At 50.2% G+C, this 27,025-nt stretch overlaps 1 protein-coding gene across 14 annotated transcripts in view; it reads left to right on the top strand.

Moving 5' to 3' along the window:
* LOC135364563 (thyroid receptor-interacting protein 11-like) overlaps positions 1-27,025 on the top strand; it is a 122,292-nt gene that overhangs the window by 26,192 nt on the left and 69,075 nt on the right. For 7 of the 14 annotated variants that reach the window (XM_064592854.1, XM_064592851.1, XM_064592853.1 and 4 more), the window contains exon 1: positions 15,666-19,053. Coding sequence is in view for 7 of the 14 variants with exons in the window: in XM_064592858.1 (XP_064448928.1) it covers positions 6,878-10,915 (4,038 nt within the window). In the remaining 7 variants the exon portion in view is untranslated. Of the gene's footprint in view, positions 1-794; positions 19,054-27,025 lie in introns of those variants that run through there. The other 7 variants (XM_064592862.1, XM_064592863.1, XM_064592861.1 and 4 more) reach the window with 2 other exon arrangements.

The following is a 27,025-nucleotide window of genomic DNA, read 5'->3' as shown; positions in this document are numbered from 1 at the left end:
AGCCCTTCAGTGGTAATCTGGGCTTCAGCTCCCTGGTTTAGAACACTGAAAGTTTGGTTCCTTGTAGTGTAGACCGGGGAGAGTTTAGGCTACCATAGCATTTTCCAGGTTATAGTGTAGACCAGAAAGTGAAGGCTACTATAACATTTTCTAGGTTGTGGCTGTTGTGTTTCTTTGTTCCTGGTTTTCCCACTAGGACTTGCTTAAAGGGTGTGGAAGGACCGGTTCCTAATCCAGAGCCGGGGGAAATACTTAGGTAGTCGTTCGTGAGTTTTCCGGAACGATCCTGGATCTCCTTTCCTATGGACACAGAACTTCCGGTCGAGCAGAGTTCTCTGACTGGCTCTCACCCGTGGGTTTGCTGAGGGAATAAGTGGTGGCAGGTTTTCTAGGTGAGGGATGAGGTGAGGTTCTGTGCTGTCTAGGGTCTTGGGGAAGGAGGTAGGCGCACGAGTAAAGAAAGGGAAGAAATGGCTGCCGTGGGGACGGTGACGGGCCATGTGTGCGAGCACCAAGACGGATGGCTGAGTCTGCCGACATTTGTAATGGAGTACCAGACGTGCCTCTGTTGGCCTTTTGAGGTAGATGAGCTTTTAGGGATTCACTCTTCAAAAGAGGGAGTTCCAGTGTTCATTCTCTCCAGTGGCGAATGGAAGTGCTCATTTCCCAACATCCTCACCAGCACGGTGTATTAGAAACCTTTTCATCGTGGTTAATCTGATATGTGAAAGATGGTGTCTTCAGTAATGTTACTGTATAATTTTTTTTACCGATTTTCTTTCTTTATTTGACAGAGAGAGACACAGTGAGAGATGGAACACAAGCAGGCTTCCCGAGGAGCAGGGAGCCCGAAGCGGGGCTCGAACCCAGGACCCTGGGATCATGACCTGAGCCAAAGGCAGAGGCTTAACGACTGAGCCACCCGGGTGCCCCCGTCATTTTATTTTATATTCCTCTTATTTTGGGGGGTGAAGTTGAAGATCGTTTTTATATGTTTAAGAGCCATTTATATTATCTTTTACAGTGAACTGTCTGGTCAAGTAAGGAATTCCTTTCTTGACCTTAGTAAAATGATAGTAACACTGTTAGGCTCTGAAGTCCTTTCTATCAAGGCAGTGAAGGGATTTGAGATGGGAGGGTGACTTAGTCAGATTGAGAAAGTGACCAAATGACCACAGTCCTTGGGCATGCAGGGAATCCTCACCCTAAAGATGGAGCCTATGGGTAGATTCTGTAAGAAATGGAAAGAAAGTGCAAAGTGGTGGTTCCTGAGAATAAGGACATGGACCTTACTTGGAGCTGAGGGTGAACCCAGGCATCAGGGAGATGGGGCCAGGCCTGGCTAAGAGGCCTGAAATCCTCTCTCCCAGGCTCCTGAGGCAGCTTTCCTAACCAGGGCTACAGAGGTGGGAACCCAAGTTGGGGCCCTGGGAGCTAGACGCCCCAGGCAGGGTGTCAGCCGGCCTTCCTTCCTTCTTCCTCTGCATGGGCTGGCATCTCCAGACCGGACCCCCTAGGAGAGGGCTTCCCAGGCAACATGTGGTGAGCATCTTTAAAGTTTTGTTCCAATAATCTCTCTGTTGTGGACGATATTCTATAACATACATGAAAAATGATTTCCTAGAAAGATAAAATGCAAGAGACACATCAAATAGAAGCTCAAGTTATTTATGAGGAGAATCAATAGACGTAGAATTCCTATGTCACATTGCAGTAAGTTTCTAAATGCTACTGAAATTTTGTTCTTAAAGTAGTTATACTTTAAACAACAGGGCTTTAGAACAGATATTATCTTCCATTTCCCCCACTTAGAACAGATACTGTTTTCCATTTTCCCCCCTTTTATTCCTCATCGCCTTCACTCCAGCTCCCCAACCCACAGCTGAACCAGTCCATTTATTCGGCAACGTTTGCTCATGCCTTCCCCTCCCGCAGACGGTCTATGAGGCCACTTTATAAACAGGGGCTCTTACCCACACAGGATGGAGAGGAAGGGAACGTGGTGGAAATACGGCTTTTCTTTTCTTTTTTTTTTTTTTTTTTTGCTTTGACATTTATCTGCCCCATTTCCTGACCCCAGAATCTTATTTTCGTCATGATCTCGCATTGTTGAGTTTTCACAGAGTCTTGAGAGGCTTACACCTAACCAAGAGAAAGTACATTTCCAAGAGGAACATTTAGATCTGATTTTTCATGTAAAACCCTTGTCTTTCTTATGTAAAATTATGGGACTTTTTTTTTTTTTAAGATGGTTAATTCCACCATCAAGTAGATTGTACTTACTTGAGTTCAAACAGCTTTTTAAAAAAAAAAAACTGGGTGTTACACGCAAATCATGAATCATGGAACGCTGTATCAAAAACTACTGAAGCACTATATGGTGATTAACATAACCGAAAACAAAAAACAAGAGAATGTGAAAGTCACTCTTTCTCCCATGAAGTCCACAGATAAACCGCTGACCCCAAAGAAGAGCAGAAGAGTCCTCATTGGCTCTTCTCCTGGGCTGGGCTCTGCAGGGATGATTTCCAACCTGACTGAGCGATAGCTTGTCTCTGTCTCTCGGGATATTTTGCTCGAGTCCATGGCATCAGCCAGCTGCTGAAGGCATTTCTACGGAAGACAGAATGTCATTATCAAATTCTAAATCTTGGGGCTGGGGTAGATACCACCTTCTGGAGATTAAAGGTAAATGAAAATTCCCCTTCTTCTTTCCCGAATTGTTTCATTCGTGAAGGTGCCCGCCTGGTTCAAAAATGTTAAAAATATATTCAGAAGGAATGCAGTGACTGCCTGTCTCGCGCCCCTGTCCCCAGCTGCTTGCACCTGCTGCCACCCTCAGCCACATACGTGATGTCCCCAGGGCCTCGCTGAAGGATAGGTGCCTGGCTTCCCATCCTTTGCTGTTGCAACAGGGGTTATGATAAAAAAAAGTCCTTGTAGACATGTCCTCAGCACGTGTGGAAGAGCCCTGCCAGTGGAATTGTGAGACCCAGAGCCCCTGCATCTGCCATATTGACGATAAGGAAGAGGTTTCCTTTTTTATTATGTTATGTTACTCACCATTCATTACACCATTAGTTTTTGATGTAGCGTTCCGTGATTCATTGTTTGTGCATCACACCCAGTGCTCCGTGCAGAACGTGCCTTCCCCAATATCCATCACCAGGCTACACCATCCTCTCACCTCGCTCTCCTCTAGAACCCTCAGTTTGTTTTTCAGAGTCCATAGTCTCTCATGGTTCATCTCCCCCTCCCATTTCCCCACCTTCATTCTTCCCCTCCTGCTATCTTCTTTTTTTTTTAAACATATAATGTATTATTTCTTTCAGACGTACAGATCTGTGATGCAACAGTCTTACACAATTCACAGCGCTCACCATAGCACATACCCTCCCCAATGCCTTATCACCCAGCCACCCCATCCCTCCCACCCCCCACCACTCCAGCAACCCTGAGTTTGTTTCCTGAGATTAAGAATTCTTCGTATCAGTGAGGTCATACGATACATGTCTTTCTCTGATTGACTGATTTCGCTCAGCATAACACCCTCCAGTTCCATCCATGTCTGATAACGATGATTTTATGGTCGTCATGACAGTGTCCTCGGTACGGTTTGAGGATGTGCAAGGCTGGGTGATGGTGATATGAAACAAAGGCCTTTTGTAGCTGTTCCCTGATTTGGTCCCTCACCTGCTCTGTTAGGGGGCAAGAACAGGTGTATGTAACTACGCTCATTGACGGGAAAGGCGACGGGTCTGGTTAGTGGCAGAACCAGGACAATAGGACTGCAGCTCCTGCAAGTCCGGGTTCCTTCCCTGTTCTCTACACAGGGCCTTGTGCTTGTTCAGGGGAATCTTTGCGGTCTGTCGATTCACGGTGTGTGTGTACCTCAGGCCCCACGTCTGTGTCCCGTGTCATAAGTCATAAAGGCACAGCCACGGCGCTTACTAGGGCAGGTCCTGCTGGGAGAGTCTCCCGTGTATGTATTTCCTCAGGAATCCTCACAACCCCGTGAGGTGCTATCACTTTCTCTACTGTGCAGACGAGGAACGCTTGGCCCGGGGAGGTGAGTGACTTCCAGCGCCTCACAGCAGACACGTGGTGGAGCTGGGATCGGAAGCCCATTCCCCGGCTCCAGAGTGCCGGCCCTTTCCCCCCACCGTGCTCTCCTCTCACAGAAAAAGTAGTAGTACCACAAGCTGGTGCTCGCCCTCACAGTGTGGGGTGCTTTGTGATATTTGCTCTTGTATCCTATTTGATCCCCTAAATGCTGGTTCCCCCCCCGCCCCCCCCCCACAGTGGTTTCCTGACCCTCCCTAATCTGTCTCAGTCTGGGTTTTGGAAAAGTCTGTTAGGTTCTACTTCCCCAGCACCTCTCAGTGCGTCCCCACCTCTCAGTGTCCATCCCCGTGGCGGCTGCCCCAGTTCAGGCTCCCCATGACTTCTTCCCTGGACCTTCTTCCTGGATGGCTGTGAGATCCTCCTAACTTTTGTCCTCCGTCCGTTCTCCATGCGGAGACCAAAGTCACCTAAAAAATACATTTCTGACCATAGTGTTCGTAATTTAAGGCGCTAAGTCCACCTTTGCTGTTTGGGGCCTAGTGTTCAGTCCATGAAGATGGTCGGTCAATGTATGAGGGAATGCAGAATTAGAAAACGTACTGTGTATTTGTCCTCAGGATGAAGATCTTCTCCCAGGTAAGTATTCTGAGGTCGACTTTCCAATGATAGTCACGAGAAAGCCGCACAGCACCACGGAACCTCACTGTGGGGTTGCTCACAAGGTCCTCGATCTTGGGACGAGCACGTGGCCCTGCAATGCTCTATGAATGGAGAACACACAGGATGGACGTGCCATGCACACACGTGCTTTGGTCAGACTGAACTCCCCTTTTGACCCCACTATTGGGGAAAAAAAGAAGCAAAAGCTGTGGAAAACTCACACTTTCATATGTCTGCCAGCCTAAAGAGTAGGTCCAGTACAGCCACCTGCCCCAAAGACGTTGAAAGATGTGCCCCAGATAACGGGGCACATGACAGTCACCTGCAGGAGCTCTCAGAACCACCCGTCGTTCCTGTTGCAGCAGCCTGATGGTCTACCAATTCCGGTCTGTTCTGTCATTTCATAATCGATCATGTTTCCTGTCAAGCATTAAAGCAGCCCCAAAGAAACCTGGAGAAGAATCGGCTCCCAAATCCAAAGGGAGAAAGGCTTTTTCAAAAGCTATTCAAAATTAAACTAAAAGTCGTCCCAAGGCGTTTCCACAATTCTTTCCTCGCAGTTCCCAATTTCTCAATGTCAAGGTCTTGGGCAGTCCGGTCCACAGGGGCCCGGCTTTGGAGACAGCGGCACCTCTATAGTGCCTGGATGGACGCCCGAACCTCGTAGGCGGATCCGATGGGCTCTGATGGCCCCTTACTTATTTAGTGCCATGAGGCACTGGGAGGTGGAGGGTCTACAGCGGCGGGGCGACCCGGAAAGCCTGAGGCCATCGCCCGCAGAGCACAGCGTCCGCTCGGCCTGGGGCTCACTGGTTCCCGGAGTTTTCAGCCAGGGCAAAGCCCGGGGGAGGGCAGGGGAAGGCTCGGGTCCAGTGCGCCGAGGGCGATGCTGGGTGGGGCCTGGACAGAGGGCGACGGGGACAGCCGACCCACCCAGCTGCTCCCCAGGGGCTCGGGCAGCGGCACCGAGCCGGGCTCCAGGTCTTGGCGTGGCGCAGCCCCAGGCCCAGACCCCGAGGCCTGATGTGGGGCGGCGGCAAGGGACAGAGCGCGCGACCAGGAGAGCAGCCGGCCCTCCCGCGCCCGAGCCTGGTCTGGGCTCCTGCCGATCCGGATCGACGCGCTCGCCTGCCCACGGTCTGGTTGGTCAGCTGCTTCATGCAGCTGGATTGCTTCTTGCTGGCGGCGGCGGCGGGGGCCGGCACGGCCAGGGCCGGGCAGCTCGAGGAATCGCCCGGGGGGAGGGGGGCCGACGTCGCTTCATGTCCACCCGAGGCGGCAGTGGAAGCGGCTGTGGGCCCGGCGCCCCCCCCTCGCCGCCTCTCATCCAGTGGCGCGGCAGGTCGGGGCCTTGGGAGGCCAGACCCGGGACGCGGTACCCAGCCCGTCCTCCACCCAGGGCGGGAACCCCGGGGCCGCCCTGTGCAGGGCCCGGAGGCCCCCTCTCGGGCACCGCCACCGCCGCCCGCGACCCCCTGCCGGGTCCAGCCGCACACCTCCGCGAGGCAGCGGATGCGCGCAGCGCACGGAGCCACCGGTGAACCGCCAAACCCCGGTGTGGGACGCACTGTCCCCGCAGAGCTGGCAGGGCACGGAAGGACGGAACACTCTGGAGCCTCTGGAGGCTGGAAATGCCCAAAGTCTCCTTGAGGGCCGTGCCTCTGCGCAGGTGTAGATATTTGTCAAATGCACCTAGGATCTGCTCTCCTAGGTGAATGGATGCATTGCATGCATTGCATGCATTGCATGCATTTCCTGGGGGAAAGTCCAGGGCCAGATGCATTTTCTGTGGGCGGGCACCTGGGGGCAGTCAGGCAGGAGCACTCGCTAGGGGCCCACCCAGGACAGCCAGGAAGCGGGGAACAGGGGAAGGGGCCCAGCCCTGCGTGGGAAGTCGTGGGGCTGAGCGTCTGGGACCGGGACCGGTGGCCAGAGTCGGCCCTGGGAAGGCCCAAGGTCTCGGGCTTTCCTAGCAACGTGGCCTGCGCAGGGGAGGCGCGTGCCGGGCCCGCGCAGGCGTTGCCTAGAAACGCCTGTTGTCTTCTGATTCTTAGCCTGGCGCAAGCAGGCGTTCTGGGACACTTGGCGGGGTAGTCCGACTGCGCTGGACGCTTTTCCACAGCGGACCGCGACAGTTATATGACCCGCGAAGATGTGCTCCTGGGTTGGTGGCCTGGGCTCTGGCCTAGGCCATTCCCAGGGAGGAGTGGATGGCAGTGAGACTTCCTTGACCGGCTCCAACTCGGATCTCACCATGGACTTTGGTGATGTCATATCATCTCAGACAGAAATCAATAGACTCCTCAATGAGATCCAAAGACTGGAGGCTGATCTTACACTTTGGAAACATTTGTCCAAGGGACCGAATAGCTCAGACTCCAATGCCATCTGGAAACTGAAGAGCACCATCAGGGACCTAGAAGAGAGGCGGATGAGGGAGATCGAGGAACATCAACTCGGAGTTGCGATACTGCACAGTGTCCATCAAGAAAAACTGGCCGACATCACTGACAGGCACCGCAAACAACTCCTCGAGTATGAAAGACGGATAGAAGACCTGCAACATCAAGAGTCTGCCAGTCATGGGAAAGATGACTTACTTCAAGAAAGGGAAACTGAGCTTAGAAGGTTGAAGCAACAACTTGCAGAAATGGAGCGGCTGAATGACCGTTTAAACAACGTTGCTTCTGATCTCAGAGCAGAAAACCAAAAGTTGGTTTTGGCGCTCCAGGATGTAAGACATCAGCTGGAAGAATCTATTCTCCGGAACAACGAGGATTCTCTGGAAAACAACACTGCTGTGAGGGCTTTAAAAATAGAAAAAGGACGGTTAATAGCAAAATTGGCTCGGGCGGAAAAGAAGCTGTTGGAGGAAACAAACAAGGATGAGCAAACTATCAAAGAATTGTCCCCTTTAGAGCATGTGCATTGCATTCAACACAGTCAAGAGAAAGACCTGGAAATAGTACACCTCAAAAAGAGGATCGAGCAGATGGACGCCGACCATACAGAAACGAAGGAAATGCTGTCCTCTGCTCTGGAGGAGCAGAAGCGATTGACACAACTCGTTAAAGAGAAAGAGATGTATATTGAAGAACTTACAGGAAGTCCAGAGCTTCAGGAGGAATTCGGTCAGTCTACCCAAACCTTCAGAAGTAATGACATTTCCCAGCCATCCGTGGAGGACAAAGACAGGTGTCTCCCATCCGTGACAGGCGAAAATCCTCATCTGAGAGAAGAACTGGAGAGCCTAGGACAACAGAGTCGCTCTGTTCCTGCGCTCGACCCTAAAATCCTAGACGAGATCGTAGAACTGGAGTGTGAGGTGTTTCAACTCCAGGAGTTAAAGGATGATCTCGAGGAGGAAATCAGAGAGCAGCAGAAGATCATTCACAACCAGCAGCAGGGGAAGATAGGACTGCTTCATTCTTTACAAGAGCAGAAGCAGAAAGTGGAGCAGCTCCAATACCGGCAGGAGCAGATGAATATTGAACACGCTCAGCTCCTTTCAGCGAAAGACGAGGAGATTCAGCATTTGCAGGACACGATAGAACAAATGAAAGCCCGGTTGCCTGACAAAAGCCAGCACATTCCGACAGAAGACTGTGATGATGTGGAAGTCCCAACCAGTCAGCCTCTTCCCAGACAAAATGCAAGTGAAAAGCTTGATTCACGTGAAGCCGAAACTCAAAGATCAGTCCTAGGAATGAAAGAACACGAACTGGAGATGAAGCTTCTAACTGAACAGAACATCCGACTGACGGAACAGATGGATCGGCTCTCCAAAGAGGAGATTGGTAAACTAACTCAGATTATCCAGCAGAAAGACTTGGAGATTCAGGGTCTTTCCAGCAGGATCTCTGCGGCTTCTCACAGCCAGAACCGGGACGTGGAGCGACTTCAGCGGCAATTGCAAGAGTACGCTTGGAAAAGCGAACAGGTCTTGGCGGTCTTAAATGAGAAAACGAGGGAGAACAGCAATCTGAGGACAGAGTATGACAAAATGGCGGATAGGATGGCTGCCACAGAAGCAGACCTCCGGCGGATGCAAGAGGAAAATCAAAAACTGTCCACTAGAATGGACAGTAGTGGTCAGGAGATGTTTAGAGAAACGATTCAGAATTTATCACACATCGTTCGAGAAAAAGACCTCGAAGTGGATGCGTTAAGTCAGAAATGTCAGACTTTATTGACACTCCTGCAACCCTCCAGCCCTGGTAATGAGGTTCGAGGCGTTCATATGGATCAGTTCAAGCAGCTTCTACAGGAACGGGACACATTAAAACAGCGAGTGAAGATCATGGAAGAGTGGAAACAGCAGGTGATGACCACAGTCCAAAATATGAAGCGTGAGTCACCCCAGCTTGAGAGAGAGCTGGCACAACTCCAGGCGCGGGCTTTCACCAGCAGCGAGAAGGATTCTGAACTACCGACGACCTCTAGTGACCTGATGCAGACGTACAAAGGCAATGAAATAAAATTACAACATTTAGAGAAGGAACTGGCACAAATTCAGCTCAGCATCGGGGAGCTTTGCAATGCCAAGGATCTCCTTCTAGGGAAACTGGACGTGATTTTCCTCGAGCCCTCCCCCGACTGCTCAGAGTCAGCGGACTCTCTGGAGCCCGTGAAATCTGACAGAGTGGGTGAGGCTTCTGAGTTGCTCCAAGTGGAGGTAGAAGAGCTGAGAAAATCAATGCAAGAAAAAGATAGGATGATTCGAACCCTCCAGGAAGATAAGCAGAGATGGACTGATTCAGTGGCTGCCACGTGGGAAGGAGAAGGCCCAGAACAGGAACACAGGGATTCCGACATCGAGCAGCTGAAGGAGAAACAGGCCGTTCTACAAAACTTCATTCGGGATCAGGAGCTCCGAATCCAAGCGAAAAGTGAGGACTTGCTTTCTTTGCAGGAGAACTTCCGTAGCCAAGTGAGTGAAAATGAACTTTTGAGGCAGACGGTCAGCAATCTGAAGGAGAGAATAGCAGAGTTGGAAATGGTTGTGTGTCAACTGAGAGAGGAAAATGCGAAAGTCGAGGAAAACTCTCGAGAAAAGGCAGTGGGAGATGAGGCACTGCAAGAGACAGATAGGCTGCTTTCAGTGATGCGGAGAGAGGAGGAATCCCAGGGTGCTGCGATGAAAGAGAAGGCACTTGCTTTGGAGCAACTATCGCAAGAGAGAGAAGAGCACGAGACCGGGGTATTGAACCGGCCGGTCAGTGCAGTTCCATCAATGCAGGGAAAGACAGTTCTGTGCCAACAGGGGAGAGATGAAGTCCTGTTGGCCCTGACACAGAAACAAATGGAAACCTGTGCCCTCCAGAAGGAGGTTCGCCATTTACGTGAGAGCGAATTACGCCTAACCCAGGAGCTGGAGAGACGGCGACACCTCGCTCTAGAAGCCGAAGACGGTCATCGCCGGGAAGCTCTGGCCTCAGAAGACAAAGTGGCTCAACTCAGGAAGGAAGTGACGGTCTTGCAGGGAAGACTCGTTTTGTCTTCCACTGCCATGGAAAATGCCAGCCGAGGAGCCAGTCTGCAGGTAGAGTCGCTGCAGGAGCAACTGCACGTGGTGACCCAGCAGAAGGAGGACACCGCGCTCCAGCTTGCTGCCTCGCAGGAAGAAGGAAGGCAGTATGGTCACATCCTAGCTGACCTCAAGTTGGAACTCGCCGAATGGATGGAAAAGGCAGACAGCCTCGAAGGAAAACTGAAGTCATTGCAGGGACGATTACATAAAACAAATGCTGACTTGGAGCTGAAGGAAGACCAACTCCAAGAATTCCAGAAACAGAATGAGGTCCAGCAGGAAATCCTGGAGGACACACAGAAGAAACTGATGAACTTAGTCAGTAAGTCCGAAGGAATGGTGGACAAAACCCTACTAAGGAGACTCTTCCTGGGATCTTTCCAAGCCCCTGACGCTGAACGGCAGGAAGCCTTAAGGTTGATGGGAAGCATGCTGGGGATCCGAGAAGACCAGATGCGGCAGCTGTTCAGTGAAGGGCCAGGTGGTGGTACCAGCTGGATGAGTCGGGGGCCTGGATCCAAAAGCGCCCCCAACACACGTGTGAAGCCAAATCACCGACCTATGGCCAAGAATTCTTTTTCAGGGCTTTTCGTCCAGTTTCTAGAAGCGGAATCTCATTCAGCTTTGCCACCACCAAAGCCCTCTGCTCATGACGTGTAGCCCCCAGATTCCGGAGGAAGGGGAAAACTGGCTATGAAACAAGGCCCAGCACGTCTGAACACTACCCTAGCATCCACATCCCGGAAAAAAGATGTGAAGCCCCGCACCACAACTGTGTCTCTTATTACCCCTCCTGGACCGGAAGCGGATGGATCGGAGCACCTTCTTCTAAATGCCGTCACTGATGCTCTGCCCACGTACGCACCCCAAATACTGTCACCTGCCGAGAAGGTTGGAATGGCGGTCAAAGGCCTCTCAAAGAAATAGAGGATTCTCAAGCCAGAGATGAGACAGTGCTCGGAAGACCCCAAGTCACTCTGTGTGTTTACCTAATCCCAAAATGTCCTTTTGCAAAACGTAATATATTTGCAGTCTTGCTTTCAGCTTAATAAAAATATTCTTTTATGAGTTAACAAAAAAAGGCATCTTTTAATACCTGCAGAGGTATTCACCAAACTGAAAATGGTGGGTATTTCTTATGAGAGTAGACACTGGTGGGGTTGGGGGCTGTGGTCAATGGTACTTCCAGTATTGTTTGTAGTGCTTTGATGTTTTCATAAGGAGCACGTATCCACATATACCTTTGGTAAGGAAAACATCCACTCGTTTTAATGTTCCCAACTTATCAAATACATGAGCACCCACGCCTTGTTGGAGAAACTGGGTGTATAGCATGAAAGTTTAAGATGAATACATTTTTTTAAAAAATGCGAGTTTGATTTTCCCAGTTATGTCCCATTTCTCTTTCTCCTTTTTTATTTTTAATTGTTTTTTCCATTTCATTTTATGTTGCCTGGGAATCTACTTCATGGGTAACCTGATTTATCTCAGGCCTTTAGAAATATATGTATATTTGTCTTTTTGGGCGTATAGTATTCTATGACTTGCTTTTTAAAAAAAAAAAAAATCACTCTGCCTTCGAGATCTTTACAAATGTGAATGAATTCCAATTCATTCTTTAAAAGGAAATGCAGGCCTTTGTGGATATACCCTAAATTACTGAACTAGCTCCTACTGATCAGTATTTAATCGATTTTTACTTCAAATGTCCATGGTCAACTCCCTTGTTCATTTCCTCAAAAGCCACTCCAAATCTTCATTTGCAGTTCCAGGCTCATTACTCCACTATACTCTGGAAACCATCCACTCAGACTTCTTTTCTTCTTCTTCTTTTTTTTTTTTTTTTTTTAACGATTTTATTTATTTATTTGACAGAGCAGGAGAGCACAGGCAGGGCGGGTGGCAGAGGGCGAAGGAGAAGCAGGCCCCTTGCTGAGCAGGGAGCCTGATGTGGTGCTTGATTCCCGGGTCACTGAGATCATGACCTGAACCAAAGGCAGACGCTAAACTGACTGAGCCACCCAGGCGCCTCCCATTCAGACTTCTTGAAAGTTCTCATTCCATCAATTTTCCATTGTGCTGTATCTTCAGCCTGCCAAATATCTTAAATCCTTCCCTCCCTTTCTGTTGCCAGTGCTCTGGTTCACCCATTCCTGTCTCTTGCACAGACTAGTGCAGTGGACTGCTTACTGATCTTGCTGGTTCCACTCTCGGCCTCCTTTGAATCCATTCTCCATGCTGCTGTCAGGGCGAACTGAGACGAAAATCTGATGTCACTTCCCTGCTGTCATTATTTGTGGGTTCCCTCATTGCTTGGAGTTCGACCTTTAGGAGACCATCCAAGCCCTTGCTTTTGCAGCCTTCCCTCCTGCTCATCATTCACATACAGGCTGCCCTTTAGCCGCAGGGAATTCTTACAAGCCCCCAATAGATTCTTATCCAAAGAACTTCAAGTCCATGAACCTCATCGTTGTGCCTTGCCAAAGGTACAAAGCAGAAGGATTTCATTTTTCTCCTCTTCACCCGTTGGTAAAGGGAGTGATTCCCACCCTAAAGTTATGGGATGTCCGGATGCTGAACAGATGAGCTCGACACTAATTTATTACCCATGTCTACTCGTGGCCCACACCATGCAGGGCCACAAGGGGGTTTTACCTGGGAGCAGAATGAAGAAGGGCTTTGGGGCGGGGGCAGACCTTGTAGTAACAAGAGAGTGACGGTGAGCCCTACTTCCTGCAGGAGGGCATGACTGGCTTGCTGGATAATTGCACACGCTGTCAGGGAAATGGACCTTACTCCTTGGGGAGAAACTGTGCCTGGTCCCTGGGATAAAGAAGGTCGTTTGGCCAGGAGACCTGATCTGTGGGAGCAGAGGGGGAAGGGAACTTTGAGTGAGGCCGAGGCCATTGGAGGCCCTCTGATGTTCCCTGATACTAAGACAACACTTCCTATTGAATCTTAATCTCAGGCTTTCCATCACAGTGGACTCTGATATCTAGACATGAATTTCAACCTGGGACTGAGACTTTTAAGGAGTAGGACAGGTGCTTCTCTAGGAAGTGGAATTGTCACGTGAACAAGAGGGGGAGTTGGTCTTCAAAACCAAAATGTATCAACGGTCATTGATGGTCACTCAGTTGATCCCAAGGGAATCCTTAGGTAGCCAATGGGTAGAAGGAAAGGCTGACGTCCTCCAGCAGCATGGAATCTGGCAATGGACTGTGGATAGAAGCAGCCACCCCCACCTGCAGGTTGGATATGCAGACTTTGGCTTCAGCCTGTAGCAAGAAGGCCTGGGCATCGACATTAAGCTGGTGGGGGTATCATGACCCGAGGAAGAGCAGACAGCGGGATATGAAGGCTCAGAGTCTGTGAGAGACTCCGTTTCCAGGAGAGCCCAGTGCATGGTCAGCAATTGCTGCTTTCATGGTCTATAACCCAGGGCCAAGGAGGGCCATTTCTTGCATTGGGAGTCCATGGAACGATTCCAGTGACTCCAGGAAGCTGGAGAGGTAGTTGCTAAAGCCTTTTTACTTAGGGCACTAACGGGTGATTTTTTTTTTTTTTTTTAAGATTTTATTTATGTATTTGAGAGACAGTTGGAGCTGGAGGAGGAGGTCAAAGGGAGTGGGAGAAGAAGCAGGCTCCCCACTGAACAGGGAGTCCCCTGCCAGGCTGGATCTCAGGACCCTGAGATCATGACCTGAGCCAAAGGCCGACGCTTCACCAACTGAGCCAGCCAGTCGCCCCCTCACAGTTGTTTTGGACAGTTCCTAGAGCCTTTTGTTGAGGGGAGCCCCACCCAGCGTGGGCTCACTGACGAGTAGCAGCCTAAATGGGCTTATGTAAAATTTATCAACAAGGAATATGTTGCCTCTAGAACCAAAAAAAAAAAAAAAAAAAAAAATACTGACAGACTTTGGACTTGTATGTCCTTCCTTGTTTGTAAGGATTTTATTTGGTTACTTGAAAGAGCACGAGAGTGAGAGCACAAGGGGCTGGTAGGGGCAGAGGGAGAGGGAGAAGCAGGCTTCCCAGTGAGCAGGGAGCCTGATGCGGGGCTTGTTCCCAGGACCCGGGGTTCATGACCTGAGCCGAAGGCAGACGCGTAATGGACTGAGCCACTCAGTCGCCCCTGCACCTGTATGTCCTTAACAAGTGTGTCAAACAAATGTCCTCACAGTAGGTAGTCGTAAATGTGATGTCATACCTATGTCCCTGGAGAAGGACGGGTGCAGTAAGATCCTGCCCACAAAGATGCCTGTGATAGCAGAGAGGTTTGGGTGCCCTGTGCTTAACAAGGTAAAATGTGTCCCCTTCAAAGTCAAGGCACATTTGACCGAGAGGATGTTGAAATACGCATGGAACAGAACATACTGGCCAAATCTATATTAGCAAAATATTCCCCATCCTTAAATTTGTTGGGCTCCCTTGTGGTTTTTCTAAAGATTTTATTTCTTTATTTTAAAGAGAGAGATACCTAGTGCCCGAGCCCAGTTGGGGGGGTGGGGCGGGCGGAGGGAAGGGCCGAGTGAGCGATTCCCAAGCTGACTCCACCCTTAGCACGGAGCCTAACATGGAGCTGGATCCTATGACCCTGAGATCATGACCTGAGCAGAAAGCGTAGCCCACTGAGCGACCCAGGTGGCCCTAGGTGTCTCAGAGGTTTTAAGGGGACCAGGATTTATTTTAATCAGGTATGATAAGTTAGGAAGATATAGAAGTAACTGTCACAATGGAAGAAGTTTTGTAGATTTACAGACCCCAAGAAAGGAGGTTCTGAGAGCGATGGAGGGCCACCTGCGGAAGCACCAGGATTGGTCAGGAGACAGAGGGAGTGAAGGGAAAATGTGGGCAAGACCCTTTATTGTGGTTTCCATGGGAAGGGACAGGTGAGGCAGGATAAGCGCATTTAAGACTGGCTAGTTTGAGTAATTTCAGGGGGCTCCAGGCCATAGTGGTGCCTGCAGTAGTCTGTCCCCGCCCTTGTGGTGATCAGGGAGGCCATAGTGGCCCAGAGCTGCTTAAGAGGAGGTGGTTGGGGGTAAGGGTTCTGTACCGGTTGGCTTGGATGTGAAAGGTATGCTCCCAGGCCAGTTGTGGACTTTTTCTAAGAATTAACTACGCCTGCCAGGGACAGTCCCTCCAAAGTCAGCAAGTCTGAGATGTCAAAGCATTAAATACAGAAGCTAGAAAATACGGTTATTTTACTAGGTACAACCATAATTGGAGCCCTGGTATTGAGTCCATGAAGGTTACCCAACTGGTACATCTTAGCAGACATTAAAGTTAATTCAGAACCTATGTTTTAGAGGGCCAAAAGCCAGTTGACCTCCTTTTATCTTTTGCCATATAAGTTATCTTAGTAAATTTGGATTTTTTTTTTTTTTTTTTTTTTTACGGTTTATTCATTCATTTGAGAGAGAGACAGCAAGCAGGTGTGAAAGAGCAGGAACCAGGGGGAGCTGCAGGCAGAGGCAGAGGGAGAAGCCGACTGACTCCCCTCCAAGCAGGGAGCCTCTCATGGGGCTCAATCCCAGGTCCCCGGGATCACGGCTGGAGCCGAAGTCGGACGCCTAAGCATCCGAACCACCCAGGCGCCCCTGTGAATTTTGGATTTTCAGTTGGGTCAAATTGTGAACCTATGTCGAATTAATTTGGGGGGGTTCCTCTTCCTGTATCCAGTTTTCTTTCTTCCATTCCTCCTTTTCTTGGGTTTGTTTGGTCCTGGATATATGCTTGGGTTAGGGAGTGTCTTTTTACCCTGTTCATCTTTCTCCGTTTTTTCTTCCAGAGAGTCTCCAATCAGCATCATTAGGGTTGGAGCCTCTGTCGTGGCAATGGTCGTATGGTTTCAGGTGTCCTGGCGTAAGTCAGGGTGTGAATTGATACCCTCACTGTGCCACAGGGGTGCCACGGATGTTTCCCCCACGACCCTGAGGATGGCGATCTTGTGCCAAACAGGTTTAGGCAGTGGGGTGGTAAGTGAAAGAGCACAGGACCCACAGCGCAGACGTTGATAAAGCCAAAGCATCTTCTGCTACAGCCCTACCTTCTCTCAGTGTGGACGGCTTCCCCTCCCCCCTTTTCCCACTCTACCGATTCCCTCAGGAGACTATTTCATTTCTAGCCCCATAAAGTCATGGGTTTTTGTTTCTGTCTCCAGCTATTCAGACGTGGTGCACATGTTCTGGGTGTTTATGGGGAAAGGGAGCTGGGTGGGTCGGCCCCACAGATGACTGTCCTCTTCCTGCGGGCATGCCAGTCCATCTCCCCAGTGTTGGAGTCCACAGCCAGGAAGGTCATTTTGTCCATGGCCAGAGTGGGAGCCTCAAGGCCCTGGATCCAGAGATGAGTCCCTGGACGCGCTGGGAAGCAACAACACTAAGAGAAAGCAAGTGTGTGGAGGAGGGGTTTTGCACTGGGAGAGAGGTGGAGCACCAAACGGCCGACCCTCCACTTTTGTGTTTCTCATCAGCTCCTGGGCCCTGGGCTGCCATGGATGTGCGCCTCCAAACCCTGAGGGCTCCGGGGGACACACGGTAACGGGGAGAGGAGCGGCAGCTGGGGAGATGGGCAAGGCCACTCGCGTTGCCTGACCCACAGTGACTCAGGAGGCAGCCAGGGAGCCATTCTTACATCTCCCTGGGGTCGTGGCCCCCTTCCTTTCCACCCACAACACAGAGGGTCATCCCCAGGACGGTGCGTGGGGTGCGCTCTCCCCACCCGGATCTGTCTGTCTGCCCCAAGCACTGGCCCAACACCCAGTCGGTGGAACTCAAGCACCCCAGTCAGCAGGTCGTGGGGTTGCCGACCTCAGCGGGGAGCCTTGGAGACCGATACAGGCCAGATGGAGGTCACACTGATGGCACCTCCCTCCTAGGTACAGTCAAGTCGCATCTGTACTCAACTTGTTGGCAAGGATGGGACATTGGTTTGGAAACGGATGGCGACCTCCTTTGGAGCTAACAGAACACGAGCTAACACACAAGCTGGCCCGCAGTTGCCAGTTCCCTCCCAGATCGTGATTGTCCCCTCTGAAGCCAGTTAGGAAGCCAAGGAGCACGTCAAGCTGACCCCGTGTCCTCAGTTAAGGTGGGGCCACCCTGTTTGTGATGTCACTTGCTTTTATTCAGCTTCTCCTCAGTTCCCTGACGAGAGAGAGATTCCTGCTCTAGGCTTGTAGGGATCCCTTGACACCTGACAGATGTGACTGGCAGCAGTTGACTAGTCACATATTCTCACAGTTCAAGGGAGGAGGATACCACACACTGTGCAGGGCTGCACAGGAATTGCACTTGGGAACAGAGGGAACAAGCAGGGGCTTGGAAGGCAAGACTTTGTCCTAACAAGAAGGTGGGGCAAGTCCTGGTTCCCTTGGGAGGGTATGAGTGGCTTGCTTGAAGAATTCAGTGGGCTTCTAGGGAACTGAACGCTGCTCCCCCAAATCAACAGGCACTATGTCTGGTCCCTGTGATGAGAAGGGTTTTTGCTTAGGAGACCTTACGTGTGAGGGAGGAGGGAGAGGAGAACTTGCATTAGGCTGTTTCCGTCCCTCCTTGATTGTCCCTGGTGTGAAGACAGCCCTTAATATGGAATCTTCATTTCAGGCCTTATGCCCCAAGAGGTTATGAAAATGTCAGCCTTCTTACAACTACTAATGGCATTTCACAGTGAAACAGTATACAGAAGAAACATGTAAAAGTTGTATTGCTGTATGCTAGCAACGAACATGTGGGCTCCACTATCAAACATACGTTCACAATTACTAGTAAAACTATACTTAGGGATCAATCGAACAAAGCATGTCCAGCACTCGCATGCCCACAGCCGTTAGCACTGATAGAGGAAATCGGAGATATAAATAAATGCAGAGATATACCATGTTTGTGAATTGGAAGCCTAAGCATAGTGAAGATGTTCATTCTGCCCAGATTGATAGATCGATTTAATGCAATTCCTGTCAAAACCCAGTCAGGGTTTGTTTTCTTTTGTAGATTGATAGACAAGATGATTCTAAAGTGTATGTGGATAGACAGAGGAATGAAGAGTAGTTTCAGAAACAATTTTGAAAATAATAATAAAGTGGGAACATGCAGTCTACCCAGTTTCAGAACTTCTGCGATAGTTTTACTAAGGACGATTGTGTGGTATCTGCAGAAGGACAGACACAGATCAATAGAACAGAACAAAGAACCCAGAAAGAGTCCCCACAAATACGCTCAACTGAGTTTTGAAAAGGGAGCCAAAGCACTTCAGTGGGGGGAAAGCTGGCCTTGCGACAGACTACAGCCATTTCAAGCTTGTGATGAACACACAGACGCCAGACTCAGAAAACAGCACCAGGAGCGAAGGAAGACGGGGCTTTGACGGCGGTCCCGCCAGGTGGTGACGGGAAAGGAGGGGTAGACGGTGCCCAGGGCTCTGTGGGCGGGGCCAGAGGAGGCACCCAAGGGGCGCGTCCGCGGGCCGAGCGGGCGGGAAGCTGTCCAATCAGCGTCTGGGCAGAAGCGCCAATGAGCGGGAAGGTTGTTGGGCGGTTGACGTGAGCGGCGGGTCTGAGCCCCGGCAGCTGAGCGCGGCGGAAGCGAGCCCTCCTTCCCTCTCCGAGGCTGGCTCGTCCCCCCAGCGCCCGGGGACCCGGTTTCGTTGTTCTCGGTGGGGACAGCACCCCGGAACCTCCACGGCCATGGGCGCTCGTCCGAGGACGGCCTCTTTCAGCTCCTGTTCGTCCTCCTCGACAGACCCAGACGACGAGGGAGTGCGCGGCCCTTGCGAAGATGCTTCTCCGTGCAGAGGTGCCTGCCGGGCGCGGGGACCCAGCGTCCCCGGGGGCCTGGGGCCTGGGTGGGGGGCGGGCCTGTGTCTCCGGAACACGCTCGTTCGCCAAAAGGGCGCCGTCACCTCGTGCGACCCTCGTTTCGCACGTGTGAAGTGCCCGGCGCGGGGCTTCATTCCTGGAGCGGAGAATGACCTCCCTTGTGCTGTGCGCCAGGCCTGGGGGGAGCGTGACTGGGAATGCGGCCTGCAGCAGGCCGGCGGGGTCTTGGCCTCCTTGGGGCTCGAGTCCTTATGGAAGCCCGACGAGAAGCAAGGAAGTCTAGCGTTGAGAGGGGAGGAGGAGTGCAGGTTCTTCCTCTTGCATAGGTCACATTCCGTTGGGGATCGTCAGGGTGCCCGTTGTGCACCTGAGATCAGGTCAGTCAAGGTGTGTTGGGGCGGGGCGGGGGGGATGGTCTGCCCAGGAGCACGTAGTAGTGGTGCGCAGAGCCAGGACTTTGCAGAGCTCTTGCGTGTCTGCCGCAGGAGGCTGCGTTCTAGGGGTGCAGTGGGGGCCGTGTTGTGAGCACAGATAGGTGTCGGAAAGCCCAGGCTGGGGTGTAGTTCGTTCGTTCGTTCGTTCGTTCAACAGAAAGTGTTGAGAGTGTACTTCGTGGTAGGCCCTTCTCTTTGGGGGGGTGGGGGGGGTGGGTATTCAGCGATTGGGAACCCAGGATAAATAGGACAGATACGGCGTCTAACCTATCACCACCTGGTTGGAAAAGACCGGAAGCAAATAATTGCCCATGAAATACATAATTACCGTTTTGCTTCGAGTGCTGAGAACTACGGGGTGCATTCGAGTTTGTCTTTTAGGCAGTAATGTTTAAGCTGAGAACAGAAGGCTAAGAAAAAAACGGGGATGTGGGAGGGTGTTCACTTAGAGCAGGGAAGGAGTGTGAACTGTGAAAGGAATTGAGGGAATGCCCTTGAAGCCGGGGCCACGTAGGGACTGTAGGGACTGTAGGGTGGGCAAGCCAAGGTTCGGGGTTAAGACTTGCAGTTTTTGTAGGTTCCTGGAGACTAAACATAGTGATTTAAGACATGGAGTCCAGAGCCAAGCTGATCGGAGCTCTGCCTCTTATGAGCTGTGTTCCTAAACCATTCTGGGTCTCAGTTTCCTGATGTGAGAAATGGAGATGATGATAATCCCACTTCTTAGATGATTGTAAAGATAAATGATATTTAACGTTAATGAAACACGTAGAGCCCTGTCTGACATGTAGTGGGTGTTAGTGGTGGTTGATTAAATAAAGAGGTAAATACATACATTGGTATTGAAGACTTGACGGTAGTGTGTGGTGAAATTTGGGAAGCTAAAAGCCTTCCAGCCAACTTCATTTCTTCTCCAGTGTTCAGGTGCTGTTGACCACATGTGTAGAACTGTTGAATTAGAAATAATGTTCGCATATCGACTGCTACTTGCTAAGAGACTCTGAAGTGCCATTGAAATAATCAGAAAATACTTTTCAGTAGCATAGTATAATTTTATTTAAAATGTATTGGTAGTCTTGATTATTTAGTATTTGTTGGTAAACGTTTTAGCAAACTTGCCTACTTAAAACAAAGTAAGTTAACTGTAGAGTAATTCAGACACAGCCAAAGGACAGAGAAGTAATATAACTAGAGCTTTCCTTTTCTTGACTCTCTAGGGGATAGTTTTTGTAATTTCTCTGTTCTTCTTTGCCTCAGTTTTCGATGCCCCCCTGTGTCTGCAGCCATCTAAACATTGTAGGGCAAGTTTGGGTTTGGAATTGCAGAGAGTACAGTGGTACCCAGCCCAGAGTGCACATCAGCAGAGCCTGTGGGGCTATTTAAAGAAAACACAGATGTTCACGTCCTCCTCTACACTCACTGAGTCAGAGTCTTCTGGGATGGGCCCGGGGCTCTAAAGACCACGTATATTTGTCATCTGGTTGCATTTCATGAAAGCCTTTTTTGCACCGGGCTTTCCTTTATCTGAACAACATGCAAGAAGATTGGGAGAATCCATAAGTTAACGTTTGAGGACATTTTGCAGGGCTCTGTCCTTCCAAGTTCTGTGATACCGTGATGTGCATCTTCACTGTAGTGTGTTAAACCCTTAAACTTTGTCAGAAAGTCATGTGATTAATAACGTAGAGATTCCTTGCGTGAATCGTGGGCAGATCACTTTGTGCCTCAGTCCTGTGTTTGGAATGGGGATAAAAATGGTAGCCCACCTTTGGGATGTAAGGATTAAATGAGCAATAGATCCAAGGCAGTTAGCACCGGGTCTGACACAGAGTGAAGCCTTCCCTAAATAATTCTTACTTCTTTTGCTTTCCCTCCATTATTTATTTATTTAAATACAGATTTTATTTACTTCTTTATCTTAGAGAGAGAGAGAGAGAGAGTGCATGCCCCTGGCGTGGGGCCAGAAGAGGAGGGAAAGGGAGGGGGAAAGAATCTCCAGCAGAATCCACACTGAGTGTGGAACCCAACTTGGAGCTCAGTCTCGGCACCCTCAGATCATGACCTGATGTGAAATCAGGAGTCGGACGCTGAACCAACTGGGCCACCGAGGCGCCCCTTGATTTCCCTCCATTCTGAATATTATTTGGTTCCAGCTATGTCCTAGCTGTGGGTTAGGCTGGTTCCTGCTGCCCTAGGTTACAGCCATAAAGCCCCTAAAATCGCACTAAGAAAGCCAGTTAGCCTCCCAGGACACCTAGGATTCCCTCCAGGAAAGGGAACCATCCCTTCCTCCCGTGACGGTGGTCAGCATCCTCCACAAAGGCCACTGGAAGCACAGCTGTCGTTAAACACAGTGGCTTCGTTACTCATCCTGAGGGGGAACCCACGTCATGGGGACTGTGGGGCTGATCCGTAAGAAAGAGGGTGTTAGAAAGAACTTACAGGATTTGGGCTTTGGGCGGATGTTTTTGGGAGTGTTCAAGGAAGCAGGGGTGTGCTCTGGTCTGGGTGCTGAGGCGAGGCGAGGCGAGACAGTTCTGGGATCGGGTAGCTCCATCAGTGTTTTCTAGAAGGAGGTGTGAAGAGCGTGACGGACGGTGTCATTCACAAGGAAGACACTCGCTGGTATCAGGCGGGAGAGAGGAGGATTGGCATTTGGGGGTGGGCACGACAAGCTGGTTTTTGTCTGTTTGGACAAAAGAGCAAGGGGTCCTCTTTGGTGTCCCTTCATCACCGGGGCCACGGCACCTCAAGCTGCTGTTCTGCGAGGTCATTTGCGTGCAACCGGAGAAGCACGTGGCGTCTCCTGGAGCGCCAGGCCCGCGGCGACCAGCCGTGCAGCCCGGCTCATGGTGCCAGGCCGCCTCCTCGATGTCAGCACTGCTCTTGCTTCTTTGCCAGTGGAGGGGGGAAGCCTTCAAAAGACAAATAGGTGTTTGCAGGGCAGAAGAAACTAGCCTGGCCGTGGAAGCCCAGGGCTGTGTCATCGGCACCTGACATTGGGCCAGGGAGCGGGGAGCAAGAGAGAATTCTGGGGAGGTTGTCAGAGAATGACTCGTGCGAGGACCAAGGGGTCAAGTGGGGGAGCTGACGTGCTCCGGGTTTTCGGACGGTCCCCAGGAGCCCCGTGGGAGATGCACTGCTGACAAAGAGCAGGTCTGTTCCCCTTTCCTTCCCTGTGGCCACAGCCCTGGCTCCGGTCCCTTCTCCTACCTGCTCTGTTGCAGCAGGTCCCTCTTGTTCTGCCTGCTTCTCATCCAGCTCCCTCTCCCATCCACGTGCTCCTGCTCTGGCTAGGGTGATCTTCTTGGAATCCCACATCTTCTCCTGTTACTGCGTTCCTCGAAACCCTTTGATTCCCCATCAGCCACAAGGTGAGAATCTGTACTGTGTGGCGACTCACTTTGCTTTTCCTGATCCTCTCACGGTTCCCTGGGTCTCCCGCTGCCAACTGGAAATCTGTATTTCAATGTCTCCGAATTATGGCAAATCCATTCTTTCCAAAACTTCTCAAGATCCCCTTCCTGTATTCTCCTCCTCGCCACCCCCCCCCACCCCACCCCAACTCCGTGAATCGGGCCACTGTGTCCTTCAGGTCCCACGTGCAAAAGGGAGGAGTCCTCTTGGAACTCTGCTTTTACTTCCTTACCCCCTTGTGTGATCATTCTCCCAGACCTGTGATTTTATCTGCTAAATATCTCTGGAATCTACCTCCTTTTCTCCACCTCTGCTTTTGCCCTCTCATTCCGAGTTAAGGTCATTTGTGGTCTGCGCCATGGTTCTAGTCTGCTTACTGAGCTTCCAGGCGCTTCTACCGCCTCCAAATCCCTATCTCCCCCTGAAGCCAGAGGTTTGTGGAAGGCCCATTCGTTCATGTCACTGCCTAGTTTCCTGGCTTCTTGTTGCCGTTCGAGATAGACCGAAACGTTCCTTCTGTGTGTGCACGGCTGCTCCGTCCTTCTTCTCCAGTCTTGCTTCCCGCTCGCCTTCCCTGCTGTACTCGATCCGGTCATTCCTTCCAATGTGCCCTGTGCCCGCCGGCCTTGGGGCGGCTCGGCTGCTCCCTCTGCCCAAGATGCTCTTTCCCCCACCCGCCTTGCCTCACGAGCTCTCATCTTCCCTCAGATGACTGCAGCAGTCACTGCACATTCTTTATTGAACGCCTTCTCAGTTGCCAGAGGCTCGGTTCTTGTGCGCTTCCCGATGTGACCCAGACAGACCTCGGTGGAGCTGTTAGGGAGCCTTTCTTCCAGGGAGAGAAGCAGCCAGGAAACACAGAGGCAAGGAATCTGGCGCATCAGGGGTCCTGGATGCTGTAGGAGCGTTGGAAGGGGTTGTCCTCTGAGCTGGGATGGCCAGGGACGGCCCCCTGAGGACAAGAGTGGGGAAAGCCTTGCAGGAGGTTGAGGGAGTGGGCCCTGTGCATGTCTGTGGGAACAGTGTCCCAGGCAGAGAGAAGGGCGAGTAGGAAGCCCTCCGTGGAGGGAGCTGGCCTGACTTGTTCCAGGAATGACAAGGCCAGAGTGAGGGAGAAGGGGAAGAGTAGCAGATAGGGTGTTAGGGACCTGGGATGGTGGCCACTGGGGGATTTTGAACTGAAGAATGAGGTGACCTGACTTGGGTTTTAATGGGATGAGTTCAGCTTCTCTGTTGAGAACAGCGAGGGGGGAAGCAGGGCGATGAGTTAGTAGGCTCCTGGAATATTCCAAGTCAGAGATGCTGCTGGCTTGGATCAGGATGGTAGGGGTGGAAGTGCTGAGAATCGATCCAGATTCTGGGTACGTGTTGAAGGGAGAGCTGATGGGATGTACTGACAGATGGGATGTGGGTGAGGCCGATGAGTCCAAGAAGGTGCCCAGCCTTCTGGCTCGTGTGAGATGCGGCTCCCTCCGGAGGCCCCTGACACCCTCGACAAGGTCCAGCCCCTTATCTGTTCTCTGTGCATCTCCTCTGGGGCAGTCAGTCCCGTTGCTCCGCAGACATCTCGTTTAATGTTTGTCTGCCCCGTGGGAATAGCGGTGCCGAGAGGGACCATGTGTGTCTCAGTGCCATGAGCCTTGTAGACCCCTAGTAAGTATTTCTGAGCCGGCCGAGTGATGAGGAACTGAATGGAGATGCTCATGGTTCTCTTTCCTGATGAGGGCTCCCAATTCCCATGTTCTGTTTCCCTGGTTTTGAGTGGTCTGTGTGTTTTAGAAACCAGGCCAGGGGCTGTAAGACGGAAATGGTATTGTGAGAATTGCAGAAGTTTCTCTGATGTCAGCCGCGTCGAAAAACGTCGCCCTCGTCGTGCAAGTGGGTCAGAGGATCACCTCTTGGGAGAGGCAGCATTTTCTGGAGGGCCTAGGCCTTGCAGCTCACTGATGGCATCTTCCCGGCTCTGTCCAGAGTGCAGGGCTGGGATTTTGATCTGAAATATTCTGAAGGTGGGGGCTGCTGCTTTTCCTCCCCAGAGAAGACATGTCACTTGCGGATGAGAATATTCTGGTAAGGATAAATTAGCTGCCAAATTTGCCCATCAAGAAAGTCAAATAAATAATGGCTTTACTGGATTTGCGCTGCCTCCCCCCCATTTTTTCCAAAAGGGAACAAATTAATTTTTGAAAAGATCTGTGAAAAACAGTGGTCTCAGATCTAGAATACGAATTATTTTTCTTTTATGGTTAATTTTTTTTTAGGTTTTATTTTTAAGGGATCTCTCTGTACCTAACTTGGGGCTAGAGCTCATAACACCCAGATCAAGAGTCACATGCTCTTCCAACTGAGCCAGCAAGGTGCCCCTTCAGGGTTAACTTTTTAAATGACAAAAGTGAATACATATCCCCCACTCAGCCTCATTTGAATATAGTGTGCCTACAGGTTTTCATGCCTACAGTTTTTTAATGTCTGAATGTTTTTCCACAGTGGGGTTGTACTTTACGTGACGATTCTGTTTGTTATTTGGGTGGCTATGATTTTGCTATTAAGATAGGGCTGTGATGAACATCTTTGCATGTGTGTTTGAGTTTTCCCTCGAGATAGATTTCAGGGTAAAAACTTCTGCAAAATGATCCTCAGGAGTGGTTATGTCATTTTTGGTTCTCACCCATGGTAAATGAGATGGTAATGACAGAATATTTCTCAGTCTTTTAAATTTCTGGTCAAGTGGCAGGGGAAAAATAATGCCTGTTTTCAATTTTTATCTCTCTCTCTCTCTCTCTATCTATAAATGTATGTTTTATATTTAAATTTAAATATGTATTTATTTTATATATATTTGAATTTATAGATGTAGCTCTATGTATTTATACACATACAAACATATTTCTAAAGATTTATTTGAGAGCGAACACGGGGGAAGGGCAGACGGAGAGGGAGAGAGAGAATCTCAAGCCGATTGCCCACTGAGTGCAGAGCCTGAATGGGGCTGGATCCCACAACCCTAAGACCATGATCTGAGCCAAGATCAAGAGTCAGATGCTTAACCGATTGAGCCAGCCAAGTGCCCCTTACATTTATATTTTTATAATCACCTGTAATACTGAGCAATTTTAGTTGGTCCCTATCACTGATACTTTTTTCACGGATACTTTTTTACATGAATCCTCGCTCGTTATCATTTTCCTGCTGGGTTGTTGTCTTTTTGTTTGGGTATTTATATTTTTCTTATTGATTTGTAGGAACTTTTTATAGGTCGGATAGTAGTCCTTTGCCTCTGTACTCGTTGCAGTATTTTCTCCCAAACGATTGTCTTTCGGTTTCGCTTGTACCATACATTTCAGGATACATTTCATTCTGAATCTCTGTGGTGCCCAATCTCATAGTCTAACTTTATAGCTTGTGGCTTTGGATAGTGCTTCAAAAGACCATTTTCAATCGCTGCATTTTCTTTTAGCACTTTTAGGGTTTGGGCTTCTGTTGCTTAGACCATTCATCTGTCTTTATTATTTTGTATGTTACAAGGTAGCACTTTTGTCCCTACACCATCTAGTGATGGTCTGTATCCCCCATGGATTTGAAAGAGCCCTTAAATGCTAAATTTTTATATATACTTTGACACAGACATGGGTATATCGTTCTTCACTTCCAGTTGGAATTGCTTTTTTCCTTTTGATGCCTGAACATTTTGCCTTGCGATATAACTTAGTTGTGAATTGATTGAGAGCGCCTATAGCTTGCTTCTAGAGTAAGAATAGGTTTGTACCGCTGAATAGCACCCTTTTCTTAGTTCATTTGAGCAGCTGTACTCCAGGAAGGAAGAAAAGAAAGGGACCCTGACAAAAAACATGTGTCTAAGCCTGTGAAAGCAATAGCTTTTTAGGTAGTCCTGCCATGTAGACTTCAACATACGTGTCATTGGCTGGAAGTCGTCATGTGGCCCTACCCCTAGCTGCAGGGACGTGGCGGGGGGGAGAATTTCTCACAGGGCAGATTAATACCTCGAACAAAATTGGGGCCCTCTTCGTAAGGAAGCAGGCGTAAGTGGATATTGAAAGGGGAACTCGGATTGGGGCACCTGGGTGGCTCTGTTGTTAA

The sequence above is a fragment of the Mirounga angustirostris genome, unplaced genomic scaffold, assembly GCF_029215605.1.
Source record: "Mirounga angustirostris isolate CCGP_5_RB_7025 unplaced genomic scaffold, mMirAng1.0.hap1 SCAF_5, whole genome shotgun sequence".
Classification (NCBI taxonomy): Eukaryota; Metazoa; Chordata; class Mammalia; order Carnivora; family Phocidae; genus Mirounga; species Mirounga angustirostris.
Note: the sequence above shows the minus strand (reverse complement) of the source record. Positions and strands in the feature narration are given on the sequence as shown.